Consider the following 23,649-nt stretch of genomic DNA (forward strand, 5'->3'; position numbering starts at 1 on the left):
TCTGTCACAGCCCCTAGGAGCAAAAGGAGGAGCAGGGCCAACTGAGAGTCCAGAGCTGGGACACACAGCCCCAAAGAGCAGCAAAAATCCTGAACACATCGAACAGAGACCCTATAAACTACAGCAACGCCAACCTATGCAAGGGAGGAGGTAGTCAGGACCAGATGGATGTGTGTGCAGCAGGAACAAGAGAAGTGAGAGTGCCAACGCCAGTAGCCCCAGAGGAGCCACCAGATGCAGGTGCTGCCCTGCGCTCTGTGTCACTGGTCTCATCTCTAGGCAGGGGCAGTCCACTGTGCTTTTTTCCCCTTCCTGCTCTTCCCATCGGAACTACTCTCCTTCCTCATTCACCTCTGGGCCTTCCCACAGGCTTATCTTTCCTCCTGAAAGAAAAACTATCTTAGGGAGGAGGGAAATAATAATTGTGCTGCATTTTCAGTCCTGACTGTGTCACCTGTTGGGACATTGATAAGCTGGAACGTTAAGGGCAGCTGGAAGGGACTTCTAGAGCTGCTAGTTGAGGAGCGGCCAAAGGGATGTGGATGTTGAGGCTGCAGAAAAGATACCCAGGGCTCTGGAGATGGTTTTGAAAGTTCAATAAATTTCGCTCAGAGATAGATATCAGAGCATTGAAGAGGATGTTATAAAGGAAATCCATGAGTTCACTCAGTAGATGGGTTGAATGGATTTTAAAAACCAGTACCAAATGTTTGAGTTCTTTGAAAATGGGGATATTTCAGCCACAGTGGTAGACTGCCATAAGCAAGACTTTTGAGCCAATGAACTTATCAGTATCTGATAAATGAAATCATAAATGTGCCTCTTGGCCTCTTGGTGAGTGCAGCAGAACTTCCTACAGAGATTTGGAGTGTGTGCTTCTTAGACCAAGGAGCCCAAACTCTCCAGAGGCTATGTAACATGAAGCTTTTTTTCATATAACACAGAAGAGTTTTATAAGATCATTTGGTTCTCGTAACCAAGCATACATATTTGCGCTATGCAGAGCATAGCCATGGAGTCTATGTTTTCTTTTGTGTTAAGCTATCTAACCCATGTGAGGAAGAAATTCTTGACTTGAGCCTCAGTGACTGCAAGCTGAGCAGCTCCACACCTGGTCTTTTGGAGGAAGATGAGCCCCTAGGTTCCTTCCTGTCTCTTCCACTGGTCCTCCACCTCTCTCATTCAGTCTTGAATGTTAAAGCTGTTGGCTTTACCAACAGCATGCTTCTGAATAGGGTGAGAAAGAAACCTCAAGAGAATGTTTGTGGCTGATAACAAGAGAGAGTGTCTGGTTTTGCTAACCAAACAGGAGATGAAATGGTCTTTTGTATGTGAGCAGGAAGCGAGCAGATAGTCTACTTCAATAGCTTTTTATACCCACCAGGCGTGTTGAATTTGATCTTTTCCATCAGTATTATCTATAAAACCTCTTTCACTAGTGATTTAGTTAGAAGAGTGCTGTAGCCCATTCTTATTCAAAGGTATTATCTCATTCAGGGAGAGAGTTGAGAGCTATACCTTTATTCCCCATATCTAAGCTAAACTGAAATCACAAACAAAACTTGTGACAATTTGCAGCATTTTTGAGTTCTTTGTGAGAGGGCTAATGCAACTCATAAAAGTAGCAGTAAAGAAATTGCTGCTGGGAGCAGTGGCTCACACCTGTAATCCTAGCACTCAGGGAGGCTGAGGCAGGAGGATTGCTTGAGCTCAGGAGTTTGAGGTTGCTGTGAGCTAGGCTGACGCCACGGCACTGTAGCCTGGGCAACAGAGTGAGACTCTGTCTCAAAAAAAAAAAAAGAAAGAAAGAAAGAAAGAAAGAAAGAAAGAAAGAAAGAAAGGAAGGAAGGAAGGGAGGGAGGGAGGGAGGGAGGGAGGAAGGAAGGAAAGAAAAGAAAGAAAGAAAGAAAGAAAGAAAGAAAGAAAGAAAGAAAGAAAGAAAGAAAGAAAGAAAGAAAGAAAGAAAGAAAGAAAGAAAGAGAAATTGCTGACTATAATCAAAAGCCTGAAACTTTTCAAAAGAATAGTTGGGAAATTTGTGGAAGACCACTCTTACTGCAGCATGGTTTTCACATAAATCTAAGTTAGATTCAACCATGGCTCTATTAACCTTAAATAATTGAGCAATACATTAGTATTGTTGATTAGCATCTTAGAATATAAAAGATCGTTTCAGCTGTTTGGCAAATACCTGTTCTGGCTTCACAAATTTGATGTAGATTCATTTCTGGCAGCAGGTTTGGGAAGTGTTGTCGCTTTGTGAGTTTAAAAAACCAAAACAGCATTTGAAAGAAATTATTAATAAATTAAACCTTGGTAAATTGTACTATGGACCACACTTTTCCCCAGAGTCAGCTCAGTGTCTCTCCTGAGAAGCCCTTCTTGAGTTTCCCCTGCAGGTATATGTGCCTTTTCTTCTCTGAGTCCGTGGAGGACTCACCCTCCAGCGCTGTCATCCTGGTAGCGCATCATCACGGCCTCTTCACCAGCCGGCCTCCTTCTAAGCCCTTTAGAAGGCAGAGATGATGTCCTTCCATCGGAGTGTTTTCAGCCCCAACACAATGCGGGCCCCTGTTGGGAGAGGGTGCAGGAGTGACAAGCTGCTCTGAGGTGAGGCAGAGGTACACCGCGGCTCTGCCAGGGTGTCCCAGACTGTCCTGGGCTGGGGCTCCAGCTCGGAGAAGGATCAGCTCAGCTTTCAGCTGTTCCGCGGGATGGTCCCGCAGTTTGGGAGGAACCAGGTGTGCGGCAGGCAGAGAAAAGCAGCCAGGGAGAGTGGCGATAGGCACTGGGAAAAGCAGAAGGAGATGCGAAGCCGCAGGCGAGCAACGCCTCCCCTCCGCGCGGTCTTCTCTGCGTCTGAACCACGAGGGATCCCGGACCGCGGCTCAGGTGCGCGCGGCGGCTCCAGGTGCCCAAACGCACACGTCCTGCGTGGAGCAGCCGGTGGCCGCGGCCTCTCCTTGGTGTGCAGCCGCGAGATGTGGTAACTTTGGGTTGCCCAACCTTCCCAGGCGGAGAAGCAGTCCAGTCCTTCAGGAAGAGTCGCTGGCCCCATTCAGGAGCCATCGCAGTCCCTGTCTATCATGACCGTCTGACGGGTTCCAACAGAACTATTTTTCAAACCTGCGGTATTTACAGAGGCAAAACTGGACTGCTCCGTGGAGCTCAGGACGATTTCAGCCTTTGAGGTAATGGAGACATAATTGAGGAACAGCGTGGAATTAGTGTCATGGCAAATGATCTAGTGCCTCAAGTTAATTTCACTCGGATTTTGTCGAAGAGCAGCAGAGTGACTTATCTTGTGTAGCAAGCTGCCCCCAGAAAGATTTCTTTTTCAAGCATTTAGGAAACAAAGTTCAAGTGCTCAGCCCTTACAAGTTGCAGGGACAGTTTCATTCCTCAGCTTTTTAAAGGTATCATGATGTTTTTCCTTGTTTTGCTTCTAGGAAGCAGAGGATTGAGGAAATGACTTGGGCGGGTGCATCAAGGCGGCCGAAAAAGACACAGACACGCTCCCCTGGGACCTGAGCCGGTTCCCAGTCTCCCCAAAGGTGCCAGGCAAGCGTCGGGTCCCCTGGTCCAGTGCCTTGTGTCGGGTGTCTCAGGCGCCTTCTTAGGCGTCTTGGGACAGTCTGGCGAGGTCAGGGGAGGCGGGACAGCGCGAGAAGAGCAGGCGGCACGGAAAGAGAGCAGGACTGCGCCTCTTCTCCGCCGTGCCAAGAACACCGTCGCGGAGGCGCGACCAGCTTCCCTTGGATCCGACTTTCCGCCTGGGGGCCGGGCAGTGGAACTTCAGCCCTGTCCCCTCCCCAGTTGCGGGCGGCCCCCAGAGCTGAGTAAGCCGGGTGGAGGGACTCTGCAAGGATTTCCTGAGCGCGATGGGCTGGCGGAGGGGCGGGGGCAGGAGGGCATGGAGTAAGGACCCCGAACCTACCGAGGCCGCGCTCCCCGGCCCGCGTCGCCAGCACCTCCCCACGCGCGCTCGGCCCAGGGCCGCCCGCCCTCAGGGGCCCCCGCCCCTCTCGGAGCCGTGGGGAAGCGGGCCCGGGAGGAAGAAGAGGGTAGGTGGGGAGGCGGATGAGGGGTGGGGGACCACTTGACGTCACTAGAAGGAGGTGCCGGGGTAGGAAGTGGGCTGGGGAAAGGTTATAAATCGCCCCCGCCCTCGTCTCCTCTTAATCGAGGTCCGCGGGAGGCTCGGAGCGCGCCAGCCGGACACTCCTTGCGGCTCCTCCCCGGCAGCGGCGGCGGCGGCGGCTCGGAGCGGGCTCCGGGACTCGGACGCAGAGGCCAGCGGCGCCGGGCGGCGAGGATTACCCCGAGAAGTGGTTGTCTCCTGGCTGGAGCCGAAAAGAGGGGCGCTCGGGGCGCAGGGCCAGAGCGCGGGGCCAGCGGCAGCGGAGCGCGGGAGGACGGGCTCGGACGGCGGTGTGGTTGGCCGCGGGGAGCGCGGGCACTGGGCGAGCAGGCCGCGTCGCGCTCACCATGGTCGGCTGCTGGGACACCGGGGTCCTGCTGTGCGCGCTGCTCGGCTGTCTGCTTTTCACAGGTGAGGTGCGGCCGGGCCGGCGCGGAGCTGGGATGGGGCGGCGGAGGGGCAGAGCCTGTGGGGCCGGGGAGGGTGCGTGCGGGGAGACGAGGCTGCAGCCCCAAGAAGCGAGCCTCGGCGGGAACCTCGGACACCAGTGGCAGCAGGCACGCCTGGGGTCGCAGCGCCCTTTCTCCGGGTGGGCGCCTCGGAGAGTGGCTGGCCCAGGCCTGCGGGCATCACCGCCCAGAACGGGTCTTAGCTGAGCTGCCCTTTTGCGGCAGAGTCGCTGATCCTCTACCCGGCTCCTGGGTGGGGTCTCTCTGCCGAGGCTCCGGACTGCGGGCGCACGGAGCACCCGGACCGGCCTGGCACCCAGAGCCTGTCCCAGGCAGCCTGGCGCCGTTCCGCGGGGTCCTCCGGAGCCGGGAGCAGCGACTCCTGAACGCCCACGAGGCTGCCTGGGGCTGGTTGAAGCCGGAGCGTTGGCGACATGGGGCACTGGCCACGACCTCGCGCCACGAGAGGGAAGGAGGAGAACCAATTTGGTGGGAGTCGCGTGCCCATGGGAGCAGACGGGTCCCAGCAGAGGGCCAGCGCCGGTATCCCTGGACCCGCTTCGGCTCCGAGCCCGACTGACCCCGGGACGCTCGGCGGCCGCCGGCTCCTCCCCGCCGCGCGCGGACCGCAGCAGCCACCGGGCGGGGGAGCCTCGGCGGGGAGCAGGCGGGGTGCGCGGTCCAGCCCAGGTCGCCGACGCGAGAGACCCTGACTGACCAGGGCAGCCAAGGGCCCGAATACCGTTAAGTTACCGTATTGCGAGCTCAGCCTTTAACTCTGAGCCAAGAAAGGGCGGACGATTTGGACCAAAAGATGTGGTTTGAGGAGTAGGTGAGGCCCGCCCCGCCACCTAAGTCAGCCTTCGCTCGGCATCTGGGGCACAGGCGGCGAAACGGTCTGGGGCCGGGACGCTTTATACGGTATGGAGACCGCCGCCATCAGAGGTCCAAGCCCGAAGGGACGCAGGTGCTCAGTGGCGCTGAGCGGCCCAACCCCCAGTTCCGTCCCCCTGGGCGCTGAGAACCAGGTTCCCGAGCGCCTTTCTTTTTAAGCATCGTGGGGAAAAGGTAAAATATGAAACAAAACGCAACAAAACCAGTAACATAAAGTAAGTAATTGCAGTGATTCCCGGGAAGGAAAGACAGTAGGGTTGAGCATATTAAAAAACAAACAAAAACTCTTGTTAAACCCAAAAGGCAATAATAATTAAATATTCTTTGTCGGTGGGAAGACTAATTAGACCGTCAGTTTCTAAGTAACAATGGTTCCAATTGGATCGGGGCAACTTCTAAACCTGGAGGCAGTGCGAAGTAGTAATCCCTGAGCACTCACTGTGAGTTGAGAAATGTGCTAAAATAACGGTATTAAGTAAAATATTGTATTTTCTATCTTATAAATACATTTTTGTTTTGAAAAGTGGCTTGTAGTAAAATATAATTGCTTAGACAATTTAAGTAATTCACCTATTATGTAAAAGTAAATATAGGTAAATAACTGTGAGTCCAAAAATATGGGGGTAGGGAAGTACATGATTTATTGGATTTTCTGCTTCACATATATTTTTGTTTCAAAAAACATGGTTGGCTTTAGTGAAGCATAGTTTTATTTGGGACTAAGAGCATCTTAGACTGGTGGAAACTTTACAGAAACATGAGTGGGATCCTCTTGTGATTTCTCTTAGACTGTAATGTACTTACATGGGACAGAAATCTTGGAACTCTGACTTTTTTGAAAAATTTACACACGTTTTAAGAAGAAAGGGGGACAAACATTGGTAAGATGAGAACCCTTTTCCCTTACAGTTTACAGAATGTTCCGCTAGTGGTATGGGTTTGTCATTGCGAAGCGTGGATTTGAAAACCCGTACCAAAGATCTCACAGTAAACTGATCAGCTGCTTACTTTCTGAACTGCATCAGGGCTTTCAAACTGAACCAAAGGCTACATCTCTGGGACGCAGTGTCCAGAAAGAGGTCACATTTCTGTCCTGTGGATTAATCAGGACTCCTCTTGCACCCATCATGGACTGGGGTCTGCCCTTCAGGTGCTGTAATCTTTGAATATTTGTGAGTTACTAATATTGTGTGTGTGTATGCAGTATGTGCCTGCACTGAGGTGTAAAATAACCAGAGGTTCAGTAAGACTAAAAGATCATGCATTTCCCCCCTAGAGAGTATATTTACTTTCTCCCAAATATCACGGGAAATAAAAAGATGCCAATAATTTAGATACTCTCAAGTACTCTGTATTGCAAATTCTGTCTCTGTAAAGGATACCAGTCCTCTTTCTCCAGCTGGGAGTCTCATTTCTTACTTTTAAGGTGCCACACCCATGATTAAAGCCACAGATCCTTTTCTTCTGCTCCCATTTTTCTTGAGTTCTTGAGCAACTAATATTTACAATTTACTATAACTAAGTGGAAATACTGAACTTATAAATTTTGTGAGGAAAGTCCGCATAAATAATATTCAGTTAATCAAAATGTACACAAAAATAATACCTGTTTCCAAATTGAATATAATAAATCTCTCATAATAAAGTTAATTTACATGACAATTTTTGCTCTTTTCTCCAAGGTTTTATGAAGCTACACTTTTTTTTGGTCCAAATTGCCTATTTGAAATGTTAATTATTTGGAAGCTTTGGCAGTCCAAATAATTTTCCAGCTGATGGATCATGCTGCAGATGAACTGCAGGTAGCCACCACTCTAGTTCCTCAAATATTTCTACTTTATTTTTTAGTACTTTGTTACACTTTTTTCTTTCCCTGTTGAAAATTCTGTAATAGGCTGTCTAGTTTCTTTTCTAATGATCACCAAGTGGGTTTTTTGCTTTCATATGTAAAATGAAGAAGTTAGAATGAATGGTTGATTTCTAAGGCCCTTTTCTGACTCTAAAATGCAATGAATGATTCCAAGAAATAGACTAAACACAGTGTCTGTCTTTCTCTTTTCTCTCCCACACCTTATTTATATTTACTTATAGAGTGGATGATAAACCATATGATGCTGGGGTTGTAAGGATAAATTGGGTTTCCCCTGCCATCAGCAATCAGTAGAATGTACCTAGTCAGCCAATTAACTTGGCTTGTAGTGGGCTATGTTTTGTAAGAGATGAGCTGGTATAGGATGCCCATGCCAGTGGTAATCATTTTCCTGGGTTTTTTCACTAGCAAAATGTGTAACTCTATGAAGTAGACTCTTCTTCATAACTAGTTGCATTAACTCTTTTAGGGATACCAGCCATTTTAAACCTCCATACATTTCTTGAATTTTTAAAATTAACATTTATTTGATGAAACAATGGTTTTATCCTAAAAGAGTTCCAGGTTTCAACAAGGATACTAAACACTTTATTTAAAATTGAACTGATTTTATGTGACTTTTAAGAAACAAACCATTCTGGGAGGTGAAGGCAGGAGATCACTTGAGGTCAGGAGTTCGAGACCAGCCTGAGCAAAAGTGAGACCCCAACTCTACTAAAAATAGAAAACATTAGCTGGGTGTGGTTGTGCATGCCTGTAGTCCCAGCTACTCGGGAGGCTGAGGCAGGAGGATTGCTTGAGTCTAGGAGTTGGAGATTGCAGTGAGCTATGATGATGCCACTGTACTCTAGTCCTGGGAGTGAGACCCTTTCTCAAAAAAAAAAAGAAAGAAACCAAATAATTATTTTGTTCTTTCCAGAAACTATCCAGGCATTTCTAAATCTATTTTGAATGTATATAATGTAGAAGTTGAAAATATGTTGCAAAAAATGGTTTTATATTGACCACAAAAATGTAATGTCCTTGAGGAAGACTATGCAACTTACTGCCATCTACACACAGCAGAGTTATGGCCAATGTTTACCCTGGCTTGGGCGGTTGGGCAAGACAAGAACAGATAGAAGAGTAAGTACCTTCTATAGTGCTTTAAATTGAGATGTGTATGTGAGTGGGCGTAAGAATGAAGAGAAAGTGAGAGAGGCTATCTTGGCACTCAAATGTTAAATGCAAACCCTGCTGGTGTTAGCAGAGACCAGGTATGTCAGGTTCTAGGTTCAGCCATACGGATATCAAGTAAATATTATCATTTTCCAGTATGTGATTGTGGATAGAGGAAGGGCATTTGAAATCATCCCAAGCTTTTTTTTTTTAAGTAAAAATATATTAGTGTGAGTGGTTGAAAGCATAAAACCATCTGTTGCATTGGTTTTAAACAATTTAATAGAACTGAACAGTCCACTCTGCTCCATGGACCTTAGTCTACTGGAGAGGCTTGTGAGCAAATGACAAGTCTCCTGCCACATGCTTTCCAGGATCACTGTTGGTTCCTCACTCTCTTGGGTGCCTTGGAAATTGCATGCTGCTGATTAAATTGCTGGGTTTTATACCAGATTGAGAGAGGGGAAGGAAATGAGAGGAATGGGGTGTTTGAGGGAGGGCTTGAAAGGAAAGCCTCTGAAAGGAAAGCTTAGCACACGGGGCTGCACGGGGCTTCATTAAGGAAACGGTTCCATTGAGTCTGCTGAAGATAGTGGACTAGATTTCCTGCATTGCTGCTGGGGCGGATGTGGGGAGATGTCAAGAATTCCTGGGGATTTCCCATCCGTCTTGGTGACGCTGGATGCCTGAAAGCCATGTCTGATTGCTGCACCTCTCCTTGATTTTGAGCTCTGAGAGACTCGATCTTGTCTCACAGACACACACATTGTAAGAACTAGATGGAACCTCATTGATCCAATCCACTCACTTCAGAGATGAGAAAACCAGCCCAGGGAAGGTCAGTGATTTTTTTCAAAGTGAACAGCTAGCTTGTGGCAGGCCCCCGAGCAAAACCTGACATTTGTACTACAGATAACATGTCTTCTACATTTGTGTATTTCCTCTTCCCCCAACAGAAGAGAGATGTTCAAATATTTGTTTAATAACATTATTACAATGCTAACATTTCTTTCTAAATGACGTCTTTTTTTAATCTGAAATTTTCTTCTATTTTCTTAAAGCCTATAACAGGTTTAAATTAAGAATCAAAATGATGGCTGCTTAGCACACCAAGAGGTTTGGTGAGAAGATTAATTTTCCTTGTGAAGACTTGGAATCCTTCTTTTGAACAGCTGTGGCTTACATAGCTGTGGCTTATGGTACTAGCTTCATCTTTCACCACTTTCCTCCGTACACCCTGGGTTCCAGCTGCACAAGCTCTACCCTAGTCAAACAAATTACTTCTTCAGATGGGCTTTCACTTTCATCACTCTGTTCATGCTGTTCATCTGCCTGCAAGACCCTTTACCTCCCTCAGTGTCCCCTCCTCCCTCGCCTGCAAAATCCAGCTCAACAGTCACCATCTCCAGGAGCACCTCCTTGAAGCCCCAGACAGAACTGATGGTTTCTTCTGCTTCCCTATAGCCCCTCCAGTACTTCTCACCTTGCACTGTTAGGATTTTATGTGTCTGGGTCTTCCTCTTTGGGAGGGAGATCATGTCTTAGCTGTCCTTAGATCTCTGGCAACTGATATAATGGCTGGCACAGAGGCTTACAGTATGTGTTGGGACAAATGAATGAATAAATATGTAGCCACACTATGATTTCAAAGAAAAACTCTCAGACGTGAATTTATTTCCATATATTGAGGTGCTCTTGCCTGTCCATTTGGCCTCAGTTATGATGGATTACTGATAGTGACTCTTCTCAGTACGCAATATTTGTCCTCTTTAGCAAGTGACTAAGATGTAGGAAATCAGCTATAATCTTCAGCTCTCTGAGAAAACCGTCTCATGTAATCTCCTCCTGTTTGGGGCATGATGCTTCACTAGGGTCTCTGAGCCACCAAAGCCAGGCAGAAATTCTGTCTTAGCCTCTATTGGTGAGTGCTAAGCACTTCAGCTTTATCCTACAGTGTTTTATACAATTTTTAGAGACAACAGAGCCCTCAGGTTTTATGGTTTGACTTACTTGCCCTCTCGCTGGGCTGGAAGGCAAACCTGACCAACAGAGAGAGATCTGGTGCAATCTGAATCAACTATATTTCAACAGGAGCCTCTGTTATGAGACCAGACTGGTCTGCCTAGCTCCCGCTTTCCTTAGGATGGCTCTCCTCAACGCTTCCTATAAATGGTTTCCTGGCAGGACCACACTACTAGGTGTGAGAAAGGCTCTTGAAAGTCTGAATCCCATGGGTTGGGCTAAAGCTGGTGCCTCCCCACCCCCACCCCACCCTACACTGCCCATGCCCACAACATATTCCAAAACCTGCTTGTCAAAGTGTGGTCCCTGGTCCAGCAGCATCAGCATCCCCTGGGTACTTAATGAATCAAAGCCTGCATTTTAATAAAATCCCAGGTGTGGCTTTTTTTGGGGGGGGTTGCTTGTTTGTTTGCTTAGTAAAGGATTCATAGTCAGTTGTGGTCTCAGGGCCCAAGTCCTCTTCACTAACACTCTAGTGATGATCTTTGACCTGTGTGACTAAGGGACTAGACCTGGCTCAGCCAGGAGCCTCTTCTGGCTCCCACATTGTTCTTGTGTCCTGTCTTCTGCTGGGAAACCTGTGTCCTACTCCAAAATTCTTTACAGAATCTTGGACTCAGTTTGGACCCATAATCAAAGTAAACAGAAATTGTGGTCTTGAAGAATACCATGGTTAACCAAATCATGGGTGGCAAGATCAAGGTCTCAGAAAATGTGGACTTGGTGGAAAACAGTAAAAATGGCATTTAATAGATGCGTTTTAACCATAAATAAAGTGCTACAAGGCATTTGCTTCTGAAACAGAATTACTTGGTGGTAAAAACCAGCAGTGGTAAGTATCCTTCTCTGGAATCTTTGGTTGTCAAGAACGTATCATCGTGTCACTACATCATGCTGCACCTGATAACACATTTCATGTGCCTCCTAATGGCTTGAAATTTAATGTGTTTTGCACTTGCATTCTTCCTTGTCTCATTATTGCAAATCTTAACAAAGGCTTTTGCCTTTTCACAGGTTATCACAATGCTTGCAGGCACTTTTTCTCAGCCTGGTCTTCTATCCTTCTATTTAATGGGTGGAGCATACATAAATGGATTTTCTTTCAAGCCACAGACACACCCATGTGGTCTACACAAGCAGAACTACAATTATCAGATTCTTCTCTTAAAAGAGGCCTGAAGTGAACCTTGCATAAATGAAAAGCTTTGGCTGTTATTACACACAAATATAAAACCACTTAAACACAAAGCCACCTTCAGCAAAACCCACCCTGGTTATCAATTAGTCTGCCGATTGATTTCCATGAAAGCCTTCGCCTCTCTCTAGGGCTGTGCTCCCCAGCCTGGGCTCTATATTAGAATCCTCTGGGAGCTTTTACAAATCCTCCTCTGGGAGCTTTTGCAAATCCTCGTGCCTGGATGCACGCCTGACCAATTTAATCACAATCTCTTGAGAGGGACCCAAGCATCAATAATTTTAAAGCCCCTGTGTGAATTTTGTCATACATCGGAATCACCCGGTGGGCTTGCAAAACAGCAGACTGCTGGACCCGACCCCAGAGATTCTGATTCAGTAGGTCTGCGGTGGGGCCAAGAATGATTTTCTATCACGTTCCCCCGTGATGCTGAGGTACCTGGTCTAGAGACCACACTTGAGAACCACGGCCCTAGGACTAGTTTGAGAGGCCTGGCCACCAGAGAGGCACCTGCCCACGTGCCAGTCTGTAAAAGACACTAGCTCATCACTAGACATACAAAGTGCAGGAAACTGTATTTATGAGAGTTCCCGCCAGGAGAAGTCAGTGTTAGTAGAGTAGCAGAGTGTGGCAGAGGAAAACTTAGATCAAGTGCTAGGGTGTGTACCCAATGTGACTAAATGAAGTTGCCTTCTAAGGACAGTGGGTCTGCTTTGCAGAGAGGGGTGTGTAAGTTAGGGGCCAGAAGCAAATTGCTGGTCCAGATGATAGAGCTACTAGTAGTCTTCCGTCTCTGCCCTAGACTATGCAGTGCTCAGCCCTTCGTCATACAAATAGTGGCAAACATCATGCTATTGGCCTGTCCTGGGCACCCACGGGCCTGGGTCCAGCCCTGCCTTCCTCCAGTGTGCCCTGCAAACTGCTGTCTGAGGCTCCAGGATGCGTTGCCTCTCCATCTGAGCCTCCGTACTTCCTTGGCAGGGATCAGTGTGTCCCCACCTTTGCTATCTGAATTCTACCTGTTGGCCTGCTGACTTTCATAATGTACCAGGGGTCTATCCCCATTGTGAGAAAAGTTTTTGCTGGTTGGGGATGGAGCTGACCCCCCATCATGCAGAACCGTGGTGCGGGGACGCTTCTTTGTGAAACACCAAGAATCTAAGCTGCTTCCCCTTCCCCAAGAGCATCTAGGGGTACCTCTAGGGCACTGAATTCCTGACATTGTGTGAGATCCACTTCAGCACTTTAAATTTCAAATACAGAAAGAGCATACCCTTTAACTGCCAATCGGTGCTTCTGCAGGGCTGAGTCACAATAACCACTTATGTCTGCCATCTACTGCTACATAACAAGATGTACCAAACTGTAGTGGCCTAAAACAGCAATTCATTATGCCCCATGATTCGATGGGTTAGACATTTGGGCTGGACTCAGCTAAGTACCCGGGTGGTTCATGCAGCTGTAGTCCCCGGCTTTGTTACCAGGACCTTGGTCCTGGGCCTCCCTCTCCACATGGCCTTTCCTCATTCAGTATTCTTGCCGGGGCTTCCTCATGTGGAGGCAGGGGTGTTCCAAGAGTGTGATGGCGGAAACTCCAAGGTGTTTTGAGGCTTAGACTTTGGAACTCCTGCATCACTCTGCCACATTCTATTGGTCAAAGCGAGTCCTGGCCCGGATTCAAGGGTAGGGAAGCAGACTGCTCTCTTGATGGGAGGGCTGTACAGCATTGTGATAGTGTTTTTCCATCTACTGCACCGCTTTTCAACACATCACATTTTCTTTTCAGTCTAGACATTAGGCTGGGGTTTGGCCAAGAAAATAATAGTATATAAAAATAAATACTAAATAATGCCCTGACCCTTTTAAACAGTATCTGGGAATGAAACAGCGGGCCCAGTGGAAGAGCCTTCTGTTCAGGGAGCATAAGCCACGGGTAAGCTGGCATGCCGTGCGGGCCAGCAGCCGCTTCTGACTACCCTGACACCAGCAAGCGAGGATTCCGAGTGTTGGCAGCTCTGCGGCCTTTTGAGGCTTCTATGGAAGGGGCCCTGATTTAGCACTTTCTTCTGGAGGGTGTGGAGACTACAGGGAGAGATATGCTTTGGGGCGAGGGAGAAAGGAGGGAACCAAGTGCCTTTGGCTGTTAGGCACTTTGATTTACATATATTATTTTACTCAGTCCCAAGAGGTAGGTGCAGTGCTCTTCACTATGAGGAAACTGATGCATAGGTAAGTTAAACACTTTGCCCAAGGTCCCAGAAGTGGCAAGTAAAGCTGGAATTATTTGAATCTGAGTCTCTCAGACTCCAACCCTCCCCCCTCTTACGATGCCTTACAGCCTAAATGAAAAGAGGAGAAGGAAAAGGAGTGTGGATGGGAGCGTGCCAGTCTTTCCCTTTTTCTATCCTTGGAGTTTGGCCATCTCCAAAGAATGTGAGAAGCCACTACCACTCCAGCCTAGAGCGGCCTTGGGAGATTCCACTGCTGCATGTGGCAGCCACCGTTCCCGGCTCCATTAAGACAGACTTTTAATCATATGGGTTTTCTTACTACAGGCATTCAAGGACCTTCCAAAAAAGTTAAAGTCAGAGAAGGATCCCCAAAGCCATTAAGAGCACGATTTTTGGTGGGCTTCCAAACTGCTCTCCAATGTGTGGCTTTAAAGTAGTTCAGATGACAAAGAAGAACAGGAAGAGGCCAGCACTTGGATTCTAGAAAAGCTCTTATCAGCCAGGTCCTCTGAAAAAGCTGAGACTGTCCTCTGACAGTTTCCAGGAATCCAGTGCCTACACCTTTGTGCATCAGATCCCAGCAACCTCACAACCTGTAGCTTTTCTTGAAGGAAACTGGAGTACCTGAGGGAAAGACCAGAAGTGTCTTTGACCCTGAAAGCAGATGCTACAAGAATTAGAGGGAGGGAGGATACCAACTGGCCCTGAGGGAAGGGGAAGGAGTACAAGTACTGAGCCTCCCCTCAGCACAGGGCGCTTGCTAGTCAGCTCAAGTAAGTCTCTTCATAGCCATCCAGCGTGTGCACTTGCAACTGTTTATAGGCTGAAACTCTGAGGCTGAGAAAAATCTGATGACTCACTGAGAGTCACACTTATTGAGCAATCAGGCCAAGATTCAAGCCTAGGTCTTTCTGATTTTAAAACTGGTACTCTTTCCACTAACATTTACCCCAAATATCTTCAATGATAAATCTAGACATTAAAGAAAAAGATGAGAGTTTTGTTTTCAGGGTTTAGGACAAAAAGCTCTTATATCTGTGAGAAAAGATAACTGTCCAAGAACTTTTTTCTCGAGGGAGTTACTTGTCATCTGAGGTGGCCACCTGACAGGCTTTGATTTCCCTGTTTGATTGGCAGGCCTTGTACAGTTAGCAAAACTGGAAGCATTTCTCTAAGTCATGTTGCTCCTTGTGTCTCTTTCTCCTCCGTAGATCACTCCCTTCAAATAGTCAGACCTGCTAGAAGTCAAGAAACAGAAAACAGTGCTTTGCTTCTTCTTCCTTGATCTATTACTTGCATAGGGATGCTTTTTCATACCAGAATACTGTCATATTTATCAGAATCTGAGAAAAATCCTATCTTGCCACCTATTGAGGAGTTTTATCTTTCACTCCAAGGGAAAAGATGGGAAGTGTGGTCAAATGGATACATGTCTTACAGGGAAATTATATGGAGTATCCAATTATACTGTTAGATTTTTTTCTGATTGTTTTCCTTCTCTAAGTTGGCATTAGAGAAGCCAAAAATATATGTAAACAGATGGAGAGGCAGGGATATATTAGAGAGGACTACAAAGAAACAATGTAAAGAGCAATGTAAACTCTTGCTACAGCATTTCATCTATGATTAATGGTATTGCTTTCTTTTTGGGAAACATTGTTTAACTGTCTTTTCCCACTTAATGTCTGCTGCTGAATCAGATTTTTGTTCTGTGTTGTTCTTTGAAAATTTTTATAGCTTCAGGATCTTCTCCATTGGGAATTCTGCTAGAACTAGAGAAAAAAATGCACGGCAGTTGAGTCATTATAATGCCCTAGAATGGACTTTGGGTACCTATGACTTCTTGAGAGTTAGGGAATGTTTGACACACATTGTTGGTGTACAAATGAAAAATGGTTCTACCCTTCACTCACCCATCCCATCCTCTATCCTCAAAATTGGTAACTGAAAAATACCCTATGCAAAGTATTTGCCATACGAAGTCACTTAGAAGGCAAATGGGAAATTCAGGAAACTAATAGGATGCTAATTTTCAGGAATTTCTATTTCACTTTAGCCTTTTTGAACTGACATTAAACTTAGTGATTCTAAATCCAGATATATCTTTTCTTTAGAAAATTCTAAATTATGGAAACAAAGTTTGTGTTGTTGTTGTTGTTGCTATTTAAAAAATGTGCTTTACAGTCTAAACAGATAGGCATGGGATTGCCTCTCTGGAGTAATTCCTTCACCATTTTGGGAGAATGTTAAATAAATACAAACTTGAGAGGGGATGTTTAAGAAACGTATTTTCTTGCAACAATTTGGAATGCTCTTTTCTCCCATGATTTCATAAGGAAAAACAGGGATCATATCAAATTTAATTATCCTGATGCCAAATTCATAGTTAGTCATTATTCTAGATTTATGTCCAATTTCCAACTTGAGTTCAGGCTTGCATACAAGACTGTTTTAGAACATTTTAACATATTCACTTAAAAGATGCTCAAGGGATTATCATCAAGTAACCCATTATATTTTAGTTAGAGGTATAAATATGGTTGTGTTCATTATGCTACGGTTTTACCACTGAATAAGTAGTTTTTTTGTTTGTTTGTTTGTTTGTTTGTTTTTTGACAAGAAGATTTCATTGTGTTACCCAGGCTAGAGTGCAGTGGTGTCATAATAGCTCACTGCAACCTCAAATTCCTGGGCTCAGGTGATCCTCCTGCCTCAGCCTCCATAATAGCTGGGACTACATGTGTGTACCACTATGCCCAGCTAATTTTTAAAAAATTTGTTTTGTAGAAATTGGATCTTGCTATATTGCCCAGGCTGGTCTTAAACTCCTGCCCTCCCACCTCGGCCTCCCAAAGTGCTAGGACTACAGCTGTGAGCCACTGTGCCCAGCCTGAATAAGTGTTTTTATTTTATGAACTTAGCTATGAATTTTACTAAGATTAATCACTTGTGTTAGTGAAGAATTTGTGACTACCTATACTAAAGAATGTGTTCCTTAAACAAAAGCATGCATAGTTTGGAGGAGATCTCTATTTGTTGACGTAGATTATCATCTATATTTCTTGGTATTCACCTGTTCTACTTCTAAATGACACCTTCTAAGAGGCCAGCTTAGGGCTGAGAGCTCCTTAAGAAGAAAGGCTGTTTCTGATCCATCTTTGCAGGTGTGAATCCAGCAGAGGGCCTGGCTCATGGTAGTCAGTCCACAAATGCTGTTTGAACTGACCAAAACTGTATCCTAAGCTGTTCCTTTGAGTCTCAGAGTACCTCATAAAAGCTATGGTTCTGCATTGGTTTACCTTCTAGAAATCCATGTGTGTATGTGTGTATAAGTAGAGGAAGTTGGCAGAAATATATCCAAGAGCTGGCAATAATTCTCCCAAAACATATGTGATGTTCTGTTCTTTTAATCTGGGCCATCCTCCAGTCTAGTCACTGCTCTCTTGTGCTTGGCTGAGCTGGCCATGTTGTCCTGAATTGACCTGGGACTCAGGATTGAGAATGTGAGTCTAAGCTGCCCAGCCGCTAGAGAATTGATTCCCAAGAGACTGTCTTTGAGATGAGCCCTCCTGCTGGGATACTCTTCTTAGCGGGTCAAGGTTCCCAAACAGCCCACAAGAAAGACAGTTGATTGAGAACATTTAATTTCTAGGTATGCCAACGAAGCCTGAGATACTAGGTAATGTTGCTATTGCTGCCATTGTTTTTGCCACCTAGGATAAGAACCTTTTGATTGAAAATGATTTCCTCTTGGCTCTGGACCATCCACGGTATAGGCTGGGTGAACAGGGAAAAGGAAAGACAAGTTAAGCCCTAGCTAATGTATCCCATCTGATAGTCTCTTTAATGCCCTCTTTGCTGAATCTCCACCCCAGTACTCTTCCATGGTGCTCTGTTTCAACAAGCACAATGTGACCCGAGTATCTACTAATATTCTAAAACATGGTTACTTGTAACTTGTTTTCCAGTGTCAAGTGAAGTCATGTAGACCCCAGACTAAAAAAATTATGCAAACCAGAGCATTGGAAAAAGACAATAGAGCTTTCTCCTCTCGGTGAAGAGGCCAAGGAAAGCAGAGTTATAAAACACAAGAGAATTTAAGAGAAGTTGTTAGAAGAAAACAATTGTTTAAAAGTAAAGATGAAGCTTTACAGGGTTTGGAGATTTGGAAGTCTTTAAAGAGTGAAGGAGAACCTGGTGTTTCCTTTAGCAAATGCGCACTCATTCCTTCAACTTCATTCTGCTGAGAGAATGCCCCTCGCTCTCTGGGCTGGGTGAGGCACCATCACATCTGGTATTTCTTCATGATAAATATAATGTAATTTTATACTTATATAAACAGTAATTCTATATGTATAAAATTACAGACATCCATATATACTTATTTATCTGTTGTCCAAGCTAAGTTATAAACACTTTACAGAAAGCACTCTTGTTTGCCTTGTTTATTATGGTATCCCTCTCTTAGTGTATGTTCAAAAATATTAAATAAAAGAATAAATGTTGAGGTTAAATGTTGGAGAAATCAACAAGGCAAGGGGGTAAGAGGAAGGGGTCACATAGGGAATTTAGTGGGGAAAAGACCAGGGTTGGCTGGCAGTAAAAGAGAGATAAGAAGCATAGATAAACGAGAGTGAAGAGTTCCCAGACTCCTAGGATTGTGCCTGGGAGTCCAACCCTTAACCCAGTCCATCAATCTCATCCCAGGGAGGTGGTGGCTTAATTCCATGGGAACGGCTCTGGTATTGGGAAGCTTGCTACCTCTCCACAGAGGTTTTCCTTCTGGTTTTATGTAACTTCTACTTATTAGTTTTAGTCTTGGCCTCCAGAATGAGCTGATCCACAAGTTATTTCAAAGCTGTTAGGTTGGTGGCCAATTGATAACAGAAATTGTTGTTGTTTTCTTCTATCAGAGATGTAAAATCTTGGATGATATCAAAAAAGCTAATTTCTAGAAATAAAGTTCTAGATAGAGGAATGAAGATGTATGAGTAAAAGTGCCCTGAGAATGAAAACCAATATTCTCCAGGTTTTGGGTACAAACAACTCTAAAGTCTTCTATGAGTATTTGTAAGGAAGGCCTTAATATCACATACTGAAAGCGAGTGAAAACGTTCAGCAAATTATTTCTGTTAAAAATCAAGATACTTCTGGTGGAAACATATTGCTTTTAATAGGTTACTTTCCCTTCCAGAAACTTGACTCTCAGCAAAACTTATATAACATTAATTCCAGCTGAGATAAGATTAAAAAAAAAAGAGTTTGCAAAATCTTAGGAAGGCACAGCTATTACAAATATTTACTATGTAAATTGAGTCTTAAGAAAATGTGAAAATTAAAAGAACTCAGAATAAGGTCAGGTGCGGTGGCTCACTCCAGTGATCCTAGCACTCTGGGAGGCCGAGGCGGGAGGATCGCTCAAGGTCAGAAGTTTGAGACCAGCCTGAGCAAGAGGGAAACCCCGTCTCTACTAAAAAATAGAAAGAAATTAACCAGCCAACTAAAAATATACAGAAAAAATTAGCCAGGCATAGTGACGCATGCCTGTAGTCCCAGCTACTCGGGAGGCTGAGGCAGTAGGATTGCTTGAGCCCAAGAGTTTGAGGTTGCTGTGAGCTAGGCTGACACCACAGCACTCTAGCCCAGGCAACAGAGTGCGACTCTCTCTCTCACAAAAAAAAAAAAACAAAAAAAAAACAAAAAAGAACTCAGAATAAAAAAGTAAAGTTTAGTCAATATCTCTGCTCCATTTTCTGAGCAGGATTAGTCTCCAAAATATGTGTAATGAAAAGCAATTATATTTCAAATTGTTCAATTTAGAAGGAAACTGATTTTGATAATAGGAAACACAACGGCCAAGAATAGTGTTTAATGAGTCTCAGAAAGTATGCTAATGTAGCTTTCAAAAACTCAATTCCCCTATGACGGATAAGTTTATTGCACACTCTTGGCCATTTAAATCTCAAAGGTCAGAGGGTTTGTGTATAGTATTGATTGCAAAGACAGAGATCTTCTCAACTTTCCTCTTAGTAAGTGAATTTAAAGCATCCCCTTTATGGACAGTGTAAAAGGCTTCAGAAAAATGTTTTCTATGTAGTTTGGGGTTCATAAACTGTGTGAAAGTAAGCTAAAAATTAATGTCAGAGCTTTATCACACTCAGCCTTTCAATCTCATTTTATTTCTCCCCTATTTTAATATGCAAAGCCAACGGTATTCTGTCATTATTTGTGATAGATTTTAAAGTTGAAAATGTTGAAGGGTATATGAAGAGAATAGACAAAACTTTGTGTGGACTATAATACCATTTGGCTTTTCCTGCATGGATAGCTACTGTGCTAAGGTGCATGCTTATCTGTCTGCCTGCTTGCTAGCCTCTCTTCATTTTATTATACAAAAATGTTAAGGCATTATTTTGGATTCAAAATTAAAACTTGAACAAGATGCATTTTTATGATTACTCAATGGCATCACAACATTGCAGCTCCATGACATATTCATTTTTTCCCCAGAAATAACTGTGCAGATCTGAAGATTATCTGTGTCACATGACAGGTTATAAGCCATGGCTGAATAAAATAAAAAGGTTGCAATTTCGTCTCTTATACTTTAATCATTACGTGGTATGCTCCTATACTAAAATGATAAAATATTTCTCAGATCTTCTCTGTGAGGCTTTCCTTCTAAGGGAACCCACAGGAATCCACGTAGATAACATGTCCATGAAATTCAGAGACCTGCTGTCACCATCTCCATAGATTCCTGGAACTTTGACATTGAACAGTGATGAAAGCAGAATGTTTGGTAAAATATTTGGACATAGACCAAACTGTAATACTACTGCTATATAGAATAGAGGAAACTTTCATTTTTAAATTGTGGGTCATGTACATACATACTGTGCTTCCAGACTGTTAATTATTTACAGAGAATACGGAGGATGCCTTTGGCAGAACTGAAATCTGTAATACTAAATAATCTAGAGAGTAGAAAGCTGATATTAAGGCAGTTCAGGCATTTTATTAATATTACTACTACTCCTAATAACACAACTCTATCCAAATGTTTTTCAGCTATCAGCATTTTGTCACTGAGCAGAGACTGGATGATTACATAGCACTATGATTCTGGAGAGGATGTACAAATGTATAAAAGATTAACAACTCTATAAAAAAAACCACTGACTTCCATTAAGCCATGTGTGGTATATTTAATCTTGCGTATATTGAGTGTGTGTTTATTGAAATTGAACCTCTGCTGAGCAATCAGTTATTGTATCTTTTTCAGGTGTTCACAATCTGGAAATGTATATATTCTGGCCTGAAATAAGTTCTGAATTTCAACTTGAACAATAGCAATAACACTACTGGTGATTATAATCCATTCTATAAGACATTACATAAGGGCCCAGTTTCCCCACAGTCCTCTGAACAGTGACACCGGATAAGAACATAGGCCCATGGGGAGTATGTTTCAAATGGAATCAGTTTCCCACTATTAATAGAGAAAATGGAGATGTGTCCAAGTGCTGCCTAACAGACAAAACTTTCCTCCATGCTTTTTTAGGGGGTAAAGAGCATTTGCTCCGTCCACTACCCTTTGCATAACCAGATGAGGGTCTACCAGACATCTCTACTAAGTATTTTACGAGCTATGTCTTGTGCCCTGTCAACCAGATTGTGACCTTTGCTCTGGGCAGCTCAGATAACTTTCATGACATTGTATGGTAAACTGAAATGACATGTTGTTAGACAGCTCTATGGAGGTGGTTTTTGAACTCATTTAATAAAAGAACAGTGGTGTGGGAGTACAGCATTTTTTGGGAAAAGGTAACTCCTTGGTCAGCAGGAGATTTCTCCCTGACCAACCTTAATTAACTCTGATGCCACATGAAAAGGAGTTGTGCATGGCTATAGGTCACTGGAAGGGTAGGCTCCTGAGGGTAGCCTGGTGACAGGCCTAATGATCAATGAATGTGCCCTGTTAAACCGTGACCCTCCGAGAAGGCAGTGTCAAGTAAAAAGCTCAGGGAGGCACACTGAAGACACGCTCGCCTCGTAAACATTGACAGTAGGAATGTTGCTGTTATTAGAGGACTTTTCTCTTGGTAAACATTTTAAACCACACGGACCTTTTTCTTTTAAATAACTTTTATAAAGTTTAAGGAAACAAAATGAGTAAAGTCAATGACCCATGTATGGATGGATGAAGACTGTCCAAGTTCTGATTATTTCAGACAGCAACCACTTCAGTGGCTAACAGTATGATGTCCTTTGTGCAGTGAGCTGCCAAACCTGTTTATGGGTTTTGCAGACTGACAATTAAAATATGAATTGTAAGGCAGCTTTAAAACAAACAAACCAGAGCAGAATGATTGAAATGAACATACTTGTGGGAGAAGTGCCAATGCTAACTGCTAGCACTGGTAGTTTAAATAATATCTTGATTTATTTTTTGACACCTGGACTTAAGACATAAATGCTATTGTGAATTTTCTGTTAAGGCACTGAGATCAGAGACTTTACATATTGAATCCAATGATTTGGATTTGGGGATTTCCTAAAATAGCAAAAACTCTAAAGCAAGAAACCAGTGAATTCTGTGTAGTAAAATAGTGAGTTTAATATACTATAAAGATTTAAAGGAAACTAGCAGGTTCCTGGCATTAGAAAGTTTCTACAAATTAAATATATTATTGCTGGATAGCAACTACCTAAGCATTCAGTCCTTTTGTGGACCCTTAATACCAATAACACAATTTCCCTAATCTAAAATAATTCTAATTTGCAAAGTTGCCCATCTAAAAGTCACAAATAATCTTATCTACATAAGGGATTAGTGAGCAGTGAGTCAGAGCTTCATTCTATTGTCACATACAAGTCAATTTCTAAATCCTAGCCTAGAAAGAGCTTTCCCTAAGACTAAACTGAATAAAAAATGAAATTAAAACACATACCAAAAACCTTCTCTATACCAACCTTCTGGCCACAACTTAAACCAATGTGAAGTTTGCACTAAGAGGAAAGTGTATTTATGTGTGTGTGTATGTATTTATGTGCACATCCTTTCATGACTTTAGGTTCTTCCTTGGTTTAAGGCCAATTGTTTTGGAAGAAAAAAACCCCAACATTTAAAAAATTAATATCATGACTAATTGTGGCACTTAAGTTATGCCTAAGTTCATACAAATCCCCATGGCTTTCCCATCTTCTGTTTAGTCTGTTGGTAGATAGAATATGAACACTCTGGTCTTTCTCCATCTATCCTGAAAGTGAGAGAAAAAGGCGTGTTATAATGCTCTTCATCAGTGCTTGGTCCATGTCAGCTTAGCTAATAGCGTAGTCTTCATTTAATGCAGTAATTCTAATCGATGCATTCAGTTATAATGTCCACTTAATATTATCTGATAAATACTTGAGTAGAGGCATGATACAGAGGTTAAGACCAAGGGTTAACTTTTTATTAAGTACCAGAGCCCTGTAGGAATTCACATCTCAAATAAAAATTTTAGTAGCTTCTGGAAATTTCCAATTGCATCTTAACCCTTCTCTCATCCGTGCTACCAACCAAAAAGATCCTATGAGATTCAGTCTATGAGACCTAAGCTTTTAATAAGGCACATCTTGAGGAAAGAATCTTTTCTTTTATTATGAATTATGTTGAATTAACCTCTCATAACCTTTGAAAAAGG

General features: G+C 44.0%; 1 protein-coding gene across 2 annotated transcripts in view; it reads left to right on the top strand.

Annotated features, from left to right (window-relative positions):
• Positions 1-4,181: 4,181 nt before the first annotated feature.
• Positions 4,182-23,649, top strand: part of FLT1 (fms related receptor tyrosine kinase 1) — a 163,443-nt gene continuing 143,975 nt past the window's right edge. The window contains exon 1 of one of the 2 annotated variants that reach the window (XM_045566841.1): positions 4,182-4,552. In XM_045566841.1, the coding sequence (XP_045422797.1) occupies positions 4,489-4,552 (64 nt within the window). In that variant the 5' untranslated portion in view covers positions 4,182-4,488. The remainder of the gene's footprint in view (positions 4,553-23,649) is intronic. The other variant, XM_045566842.1, reaches the window with a different exon arrangement.

The sequence above is a fragment of the Lemur catta genome, chromosome 13 (genome assembly GCF_020740605.2).
Source record: "Lemur catta isolate mLemCat1 chromosome 13, mLemCat1.pri, whole genome shotgun sequence".
Lineage (NCBI taxonomy): Eukaryota > Metazoa > Chordata > Mammalia > Primates > Lemuridae > Lemur > Lemur catta.